Here is a 9,051-nt window from a genome sequence, read left to right as displayed (position 1 = left end):
CGCGCGCGCGCGCACGCACACACACACACACACACACACACACACACACACACACACACACACATTAATATTCATCCTGTATATATTCAGAAAAAATAATAGAACAGAAAGCTTTATTTAAAGAAACATGAAAGAATTTAATTATATTTAAATATTCTCAAAATCTTAGCTTAAAAAAATTATTTATTTACACGTGTGACACAAAGTTATCATATTCAAATGAATATTTTCATTAATTTTTTTTCGTAAGGTTATCTTTTTAGCACGATCTTTTTTTGCACGATCATCATCTTTTTTTTCTTTTTTTTTTCAACATGGAAAAAAAATGAGAAAAAATGAGTTAAAAAGTTTAACTAAAAAAAATAAGCCTAACATGAGTTTGGCTTTTAGCTTCACTAGAGCAAGGACTATGTTGATGTAATATTAGTGCATCTCTCTACCAAGTCTTATATTAATTAGTTGGTACGGATATATAAAAAAAAAATAGGAAACATCAGATCCTATTACACAATTTTCTCCTGATCAATACCGTCGAGTAACAATGCTACGATTTTCTTATCATACGGCTCCCCTATATTTAACAGGGGGATCTCATATTATATTTTTAATATTAGAACGGAGGCATGATACTCTAGATAAAATAAAATGATGTATCTTATATATTTTATTGCACAGTTTGCAGAGAAGTGAAACGTAAAGAGACAGGGAAGAAGCATGGCATGGCCACCTTTCCCTCGCGATGCGTATTAACGCGGTAGTGTGCGTCGTTTATTAGCCCCCGGTCCATCCTTAGAGGAAAAGAGCTGAGGGTTGTAACGCTGGACTCAGGATAATACTCTCTAATTGCTTTCGTGATCCTGTGCCGCCTTCATTTATACGTTCCAACCTTCCAACCCCCTTAAAGCGAGCCTTGTGTCCAGTCACGCGTGGGTAGCGCACCGTGGCTCTGGGACACCCTCACACCCCTCGCGCGCCCCTTTTCACCCTTCTCCCTTCTCCCTTTCCCTCCCCGGCCCCCGGCCGATTTCTTCCCCTTGATACATTGTGTTTGGTACCTGCAGTGCCGCCCCAACAGGTACACGGCGCCAATACACCATGATATACGCGCGTAATAATGGCAGTGACGTGTTCCATTCGTATCGCAAGCCCGCCGGGGCTTCCCTTTGATCTGCAGATTATTGAATGCGTCGCACCTGCGAGGAAAGTACGTTATATTGCGATCTTTGCGATATAGGTTAGGACGACGGCCGGGACGCGGGTAGCGATTTTATCCTTGTCGTGACGTTCCTTCGGCAACGCGCGCGCCGCGCTTGTTGTCAGCTCATTCCCGAAAGCCGTTTCGCCGATTCAAGATCAGTTTTTCGTCCCGAAGCTAAAGTCGTTATTCTTAGAAAATCAGTAGCAGAATATATGGCTCTCTCTGTTCTTTCTTTCTCGTTACTCCTTAGCGATAACTTGGTTTACACGATTGTACTTAGCGCTCTTCAATATAAGTTTAATTTGTTAACAATCTTGTAGCTATTGTACAGAAAATAGTTTCAATTCTATTCACATTTTTAAAGGAAATAATAAATAATTTAAAAGACGAGTTTAATATTTAAAACATAATTATATGTGAAAATTTTTGTCTTTTAATTTACAGACAATTTTAAGAGTTTCCTGTACTCTACAAACTCTATACAATAGATTTTATGTAATTAAATTAGATTTTATGTAATTTTGTAAGATATATAATAATTTATATCAAAGGAGAGATATTAAAGGTGATACTTTATTTTAAAATATTTATGAGATTATATTTGAATCTTATGTATCTTGTTTCATAATTACCAATAATATTCTTGTTTTGATGAGGCGATATTGATGTTGGGGTTGTAGAGGCATGTTGTTCTTAAGATCTCTCCGCTGGGTCTGGTGGAAGATGTTATTGATATTTAGTGAGATGGTGTATGTGTGTATCTCTGTTATAGATTCGTCTCTCCAGCAGCGGAGAGGTAGTAGCGGTGGTGGCGACGACTCAGTGGGTGCAGAGAGAGGAGTGATTGCCATGACTACGACAGGAGCCCAGTATGCCCTCGCAGCAGCATCCACCGGGGCTAATAACAGTGGGGGTAGCTCCACAGCGGTAGGGGTGGATTCTAAGCAAAATGTGGTTGTCGTGACTACTACTTCCAGTTCCAGTGGCGGTGGCAGTGTAGCACAGACTCAGTCTGCCAGAGGCCAAGAACCAGAGTTCATCACTGTCGTGACAAACCCTGACGCTTCCAGTCCAAATAACTTACAGCCTATTCAGGTTAGTAATATTATCCTGCATTATTTCTCTGTTATGCCTTTTGCCCGTGTGATTTAGGAGAATGATTATTTTCATTATTCTGAAGAATTATGAAGATTGTAACGTCATTGTTATACAAAACGTCTTGTAATGCAATTTATATACATGTCAAATTGCTTTTCCTTCTCTCTGGTACTCTCTATTATTGTAATTATAAGATAGAGAATATAATAAGAGATATATAAAAATTGATTCAATATATACATAATCTTTATAGATATAGCATCTGTTTGCAGCATACTTTTATAGATGCTGTATATCCAATCTGATAACATATTTGAGCCATCTGCTCCTAGCGACTGATAAGAGTGATATATACAAATGTTGAAATAAAATCCAAGTCAATTCTATCTTGAACATAAAACTATTCACATACGTACGAGAGGCATATATAATTTTTTTTTATTTCTATTATAAAATCAAGTTATGGGCCATGAGGACACGCATACTATAAATAATAATTTAGTTATTGGTTCAGGATCCACTTGATACAGCTGCAGATTCGTCCAACGGCTCAACAGGTACGCCAGCGCATGTTACAGCACAGGTAGTGGTCAATACTACTCATTCTGGTCAGCACGCATTAGTGGATTCTGACGCTGCTTCTACATCGGCTGGCACCATTGTCAGTGGTTCCCCGCACTATATAACAGTCACAGGTAATAACTGAACATAAATTTCTTATCTAATAGTGAGGACTTGATCTTTATTTGATCTTATTGCGATATGCACAAATTTAATTGCGAATCATCAAGTTGCAAACGATCACACACTGCAGATAGCACCGATTGTACACAGGCATAAATAGAAATTAATATCGAGTATGAAACTTAAGTAATTGCAAATAAAATTTACCATTTACGGTGAGTATGAGGATCGGTTTGAAAAATTATAGTGTTTGAGTAGAGATTTGGCCCTTTCCATGCTGCTGAAAAACATGCACCTCTGTACTTCTACTCTGACCATACTAGGCACCAGTGATTCATCATCCTACGCAGCCCTCACAACAGCTGTAGGTGAGGGCAGAATATAAACAGCATGCCTTATTTGTCCTCTTTATTATTTATACATTTTTATTTTGTAGAAATTATAAGATCAATAAACAAATTGCATTCTTATACGTCAATATTTAATACTATTTGGTTTATTTCATCTATATCTATCACCACCATAGTCATCGACAAACGTGAATATGATTATAACCTGTAAAGTTAATCATTTACAAAACAATCTTCATTCCAAGTACAATATTAAAGATATAATGCCTTTCGGCTATTAAGGAAATTTCTAAGATAACGCTTATGATAATACGTGAAAATAAAATTTCTTGCGTTTTCATGCGAGTTTTATGTGTCGATACAAATGATTTTCATTTGAATGTATTCAAATACATTCAACTATGTTCTTTTTCTTTTTTAGTGTCCGGTGACGCAGAGGCGGTGGGGTCCGAGTCGATCTCTCATCCAACTTACGTTCAATATGTCGAAGGAGATGGTTCCACGTATATACCAGCGAATGGTCAGATGTAAATATCTCGTGCTTATAATTTATTCATAGTTTACTAAACGCTTTCTATAACAATAACGAAATATTTTATGTAGGACATATCCTGTTTACGCTGTCGGCGAAACGGGAGCAATGTATACTCCAGCTTCCGGTCAATACTACACTCCAGCAACAACGCCAGTCACGTATGCACAGGTAATTGCATGTTCAAATAAAGTGCAATAATTATTATGATAAAATTGTTGACAATATTAACATTATTTATATTACATCAGGTCACAGGACAAGGCACGAATTCGACTACTGGACAACTGTTGTCGCAGGGCAATGGCACGTACTTGATTCAACAGAGCGTAGTAGATGCAGATCCGACCCACACGCTCATATCCGCAGCTGCCACGCGCACCAGCCCACAAACAGAGACGGCGGTAAATTGCATGTTCTTGACTTTCTCAGGCTACTCTCTCAGACGCTAGAAAATGGTCTCGATTACATTGAATGATTAATATATACTTTTGTGGCGATACATATTTATGCCTTATGGCTGCAGGCATGGGGATCTGTGCTCTGCATGATTATATGAGCCATCAAAATTTGTATTAGGGGTTTTTTAATACAATAGTTTTAACGGAGTTACATAATAATTGTTTATAACTTCAAGAGTTTTTGGCAAGAATGTATGCTACAAACAGGGCGGTTCAGTAAATTGTAGTGTAATAGTAAGATTTTCTCGAAAAGAGCTAAAAAAAATTTATATTAATTTTTCGTACTCAAGTAGTTTTTCCAACATTTTGTATATAAATGAATGTGCTTTAACCTTTCTCATTGTAGTTTCTAAAATAACTATATTACGGATTTTTTCCAATTTAAAGTTTGCAAACAGAATTACGAATATTAGTAGTTTCAAAAAGTACATCTTTGTTTATTTCTTAATTCGGGGGTTAACAAAACATCGGTATGTTGGGTTGTTTGATAGGAGGCTGTGGTTAGCGGTGGTGGCGGGGCGTACTTGATCAGCGGTAATTCTGGAGGTACCACTGTCACCGTGGAAGAGACAGCGGCAAACGTGACGCATGCTACTAGAGTCTCCCAGGCCACCGTAAGCCCAAAAAAGAGAAATCGATTCCCCGCATTTCATAGCTTATCTAGCATACTAATCAGTATCTTTAACTTTTTAATTTTTTATAGCATGTCTTATTAATTAAAATTGCTTTGTATTGTGTTCTAATGTTTTGTTATGCATTTTTTAAAGTTTTCTTTCGTGGAATATCTATTGCAGGAAACATGAGAAATGGTAATGCAATTAATAGATCTTAAAAAAAAACGATAATTTATTTTTGTTTGCTGTTAATATAAATTTATTTTAGAAAAGATTTTAATAAGATAATTTTTTGCGTAGAACAGTTGAGTTTGACTTTTTATTTTTAGTGAAATTATTTTATCTTTTATATATATTATTCAATAAAAAACTATTTTTATTTATAAAAAATATAAGCACTGATTTCTCATGCAATTAATCTAAAAAATAGGTCCATTGGTTATTGGAGAATTACGAAACCGCCGACGGCGTGTCCCTTCCAAGATCAACACTTTACAATCATTATCTACGCCATTGCTCCGAAAACAAATTGGATCCTGTGAACGCAGCTAGTTTCGGCAAATTAATACGTTCTGTATTCTTGGGCTTAAGAACTAGGCGTTTAGGCACTAGGTAAAAGGCTTAATAATTAGGAAAATATAGTGTTTATCAAATTGATAACGTTTGTCATTCTTTTTTATTGTAGGGGAAATTCAAAGTATCATTATTATGGAATTCGTGTTAAGCCAAGTTCACAGCTAACTGTAATGAACGAGGATGGCACATCGAGACAACAGCAGAGCGCAAATTCTCAAGCCAAGCGATTCAAATTTGTCAATCAAAAACAGGACTCTTCTTACGAGAATAACGCGCACACGAACACGAATATTTCCACCAATTCCTCATCGCCACAATATCACCAGTATCTCGGTGAAGCAAGTGGCGCCATTCCCGATTTCCCAGACATCTTTGTTAGTCACGACTCGTCCCTGCCCGAGGATTGCACCCTCGAAGATATTGATACGTTCCGTAGCATATACAGAGAACACTGCGAAGCGTTCTTGGATGCGGTGCTGAATTTCGAATTCGCCACGGTAGAGAGCCTTTGGAGAGAATTCTGGCGTAGCCAGGACAATAATAACGGTGATGAATGTGAAGAGGAGAAGTATTTTTTCAATGAAATAAACGTAAATAGAAGTTGTGAGTCCAAATAAATCTTTCTCTCTGTAGACACTGTGTGATATCGAAGGGGCAATGGCAACCCAATTTCTTGTTATATATATATATGTATATATAGAATATATTTCAAAAAAATTATATTTATCTTTTACATAAAAAATTAATATGTAATTATTTTTCTAATTTGTTTCAAATTTGTTTTAAGCTTTTAACGTATACGCAATAAATATCTTTTATTTTTACTTTTCAGAACCAAACTATATCAGATGTGTCAGTGTACGGGAGTACAAGACTTTATAAAAAAAGTGGACTATACATTCTATCAGAATCTAGTCGATGTTTTAATGCCTAACGTATTGCGACCGATACCAAGTACGTTATTATAAGATTAAATTATTATTGTTATTCTGTCTAGATCTACGTATTAAATGCTCTTTTTTGTCCTGGCAAGGTTCATTGACGCAATCTATCCGTAATTTCGCAAAGGGATTGGAATCTTGGTTACAGTCAGCGATGGCCGATTGTCCTGAAGAAATGACGCAAATTAAAGTATTGTCTTATTTGAATCAATTATATAAGGATACCGTTAGAGAGAAAGAAAAAGAGAGAGAGAGAAAAAGAATCAAAGATATCAAAAAATATATTTCTAAAAATTATATTGAAGACAATAATGTCAGGGGAAATAGGAGTTGTCGCGGTAATTAATGCGCAAATAATAAAAAAGTATATATATATATATATATATATATATACATACACTTTAATAATGTCACATGTGTACTAATAAGATATATAAGACTAATAACTTAAAATACTGTTTCACACAATTACAACATAAATTATAACACTAATTACCGCGACAACTCCCCTGATATTCTTGTCTTTAATTTGTTAAATATTGAAAAATTCTATACAATTTTTTAATCATTGTTAAAAATTATATGTTAGCATAGTATATGTAATATAATTATATTTGGTTACAGTTAACTGCAGTGTCAGCTTTTGCTCAAACTTTAAGGCGTTATACATCATTAAATCATCTCGCACAGGCCGCGCGAGCGGTACTTCAAAATTCTAGTCAAATTAATCAAATGTTAGCTGACCTGAATCGCGTTGACTTTCACAACGTGCAAGAACAAGTAAGTTGACATTTTGAACATTTTTAAATAATCTTCCTTTTTTGTTTTAATATTAATTTATGCGCATGCAATATATTCACGAAGAAGTAACATACGCAACTATCTTTTTAGGCATCCTGGGTATGCCAATGTGACTATGGGATGGTACAACGTCTTGAAACGGATTTTAAAGTAACATTACAACAACAAAATTCATTGGAAGATTGGGCGATCTGGTTGAAAGGAGTTGTTACTCAAGCGCTTAAACCACACGAGGAGAAGCCAACATTTGCTAAAGCTGCACGTCAATTTTTGCTTAAGTGGTCGTTTTATAGGTATATATTTTTCTATCGTATTAGCGAATATTTTTTCAATTAAATTTATATATTATGTCTTTCCACAGCTCGATGGTTATCCGAGATCTCACTTTGAGGAGTGCTGCGAGTTTTGGATCTTTTCATCTTATCAGATTACTTTATGACGAGTACATGTTTTATTTAATAGAGCACCAAGTAGCTATCGCAACTGGGACTACGCCAATAGCTGTAATGGGAGACGTTAGTATACTTTAATGCATTTATTGATTATTATATTGATCTCATTGGATTACCTAATTGAAATCCTTGGACAAAATCTCAATATTTTTCTCAAAGACCTATTATAATCTCGCAAATTGATTTTACTTATATTGTACGACGAAATATTAAATAATTGTTTCCATTTCAGAAAAGTCAAAATTACTCTTTAGTTAGTAGCTTTGGGGCAACGTCCAATGGAGGTGAGACACATTATATATTACACAATAGGTATTTGATTGTTCTTAGAACAATTAAATATTATCTTTTTATTATTATGTAAAAATTCATTCGGTACAAGTCACAAATTGAATTTTAGATGCGTCTAATGCGAGCCAACCAAAACGTATAAAGCTAAGCTAACTGTGTGCCTACACCCTTTAGTTTATGAGTAAACCAATAGCACACGAAAATGCGAAGATACTAGCACGAAAACATGCAGGCCTACTACAAGAGAAAAACACACTAGTCTCATAAATTATTATTTTGTATAACGTCAAATTATAATTACGACATATAACAAGAGGATTTTTGCATAATGCCTACGACGTATACAATTCAAGTAAGTCTGTGTGATATAGAGAGGTATTGTACTCCGCGAAGCCTTGTCTCATATACAGGTATGGCGCAGGTTTAAAGTATCGCTGGCACGATTTTAGTACGTTAGTATATATCAAATCTAGTCGAAACATCTTTGGAAAAAAATTAAAGTATACGGGACCATGAATTTGTCATGCCCTCGATCACGTTTGAAAAGCCCACTCGATTGTGTTTTCTATGGATCATTATTCAGTATTTATCAGGAGAATAACTTTTTTGTACATATAAATAAGCATGACATATATTATTAAAATACTCGTTAAAGATAAAATATTTATTTTCTAAATTTTAGATTTTATTCGTATTTATGTCCGAAACGCATAAAACAACAATAATGCTGAAAGTGCATTAAAGCATACATATCCGTTTTTATTATAATGATGAATAGAGATTATTTGACCATATTTGGAGGAAACTATATTGAGTGGGCTTAAAATGATCATCATTTTGTGCAGAGGAAAACGCGAGAGAATAAAATTCTATCTCGACAGGATAGGATTCACCTATGTTTTGCTCGCGAATTCTAGTTTGCACAATACACGCAAACCAATTACAAAAATCCGCCCTACCGACGGTAATATGTCAAAAATATTCCTATCGGAATATCAGATTGCTGTAACGGTATAAAAACTTGTAAAGTATACACACACACATATATCCGAC

The 9,051-nt window shown here is 35.2% G+C and overlaps 1 protein-coding gene across 1 annotated transcript in view; it reads left to right on the top strand.

Annotated features, from left to right (window-relative positions):
* The window catches only part of Rfx (regulatory transcription factor Rfx), an 11,704-nt gene extending 3,117 nt beyond the window's left edge, over window positions 1-8,587 (top strand). The window contains exons 2-17 of the mRNA XM_018518080.1: window positions 1,971-2,293; window positions 2,799-2,991; window positions 3,304-3,348; window positions 3,752-3,857; window positions 3,934-4,033; window positions 4,114-4,266; window positions 4,815-4,937; window positions 5,368-5,549; window positions 5,623-6,085; window positions 6,338-6,467; window positions 6,547-6,644; window positions 7,079-7,234; window positions 7,346-7,548; window positions 7,617-7,770; window positions 7,940-7,991; window positions 8,108-8,587. Of these exons, the coding sequence (XP_018373582.1) occupies window positions 1,971-2,293; window positions 2,799-2,991; window positions 3,304-3,348; window positions 3,752-3,857; window positions 3,934-4,033; window positions 4,114-4,266; window positions 4,815-4,937; window positions 5,368-5,549; window positions 5,623-6,085; window positions 6,338-6,467; window positions 6,547-6,644; window positions 7,079-7,234; window positions 7,346-7,548; window positions 7,617-7,770; window positions 7,940-7,991; window positions 8,108-8,151 (2,525 nt within the window). The 3' untranslated portion in view covers window positions 8,152-8,587. The remainder of the gene's footprint in view (window positions 1-1,970; window positions 2,294-2,798; window positions 2,992-3,303; window positions 3,349-3,751; window positions 3,858-3,933; window positions 4,034-4,113; window positions 4,267-4,814; window positions 4,938-5,367; window positions 5,550-5,622; window positions 6,086-6,337; window positions 6,468-6,546; window positions 6,645-7,078; window positions 7,235-7,345; window positions 7,549-7,616; window positions 7,771-7,939; window positions 7,992-8,107) is intronic.
* Window positions 8,588-9,051: the final 464 nt, after the last annotated feature.

The sequence above is a fragment of the Trachymyrmex cornetzi genome, unplaced genomic scaffold (genome assembly GCF_001594075.2).
Source record: "Trachymyrmex cornetzi isolate Tcor2-1 unplaced genomic scaffold, Tcor1.1 scaffold733, whole genome shotgun sequence".
Classification (NCBI taxonomy): domain Eukaryota; kingdom Metazoa; phylum Arthropoda; class Insecta; order Hymenoptera; family Formicidae; genus Trachymyrmex; species Trachymyrmex cornetzi.
The sequence above is the reverse complement of the archived record's forward strand: the minus strand, read 5'-3'. Positions and strand labels throughout refer to the sequence as shown.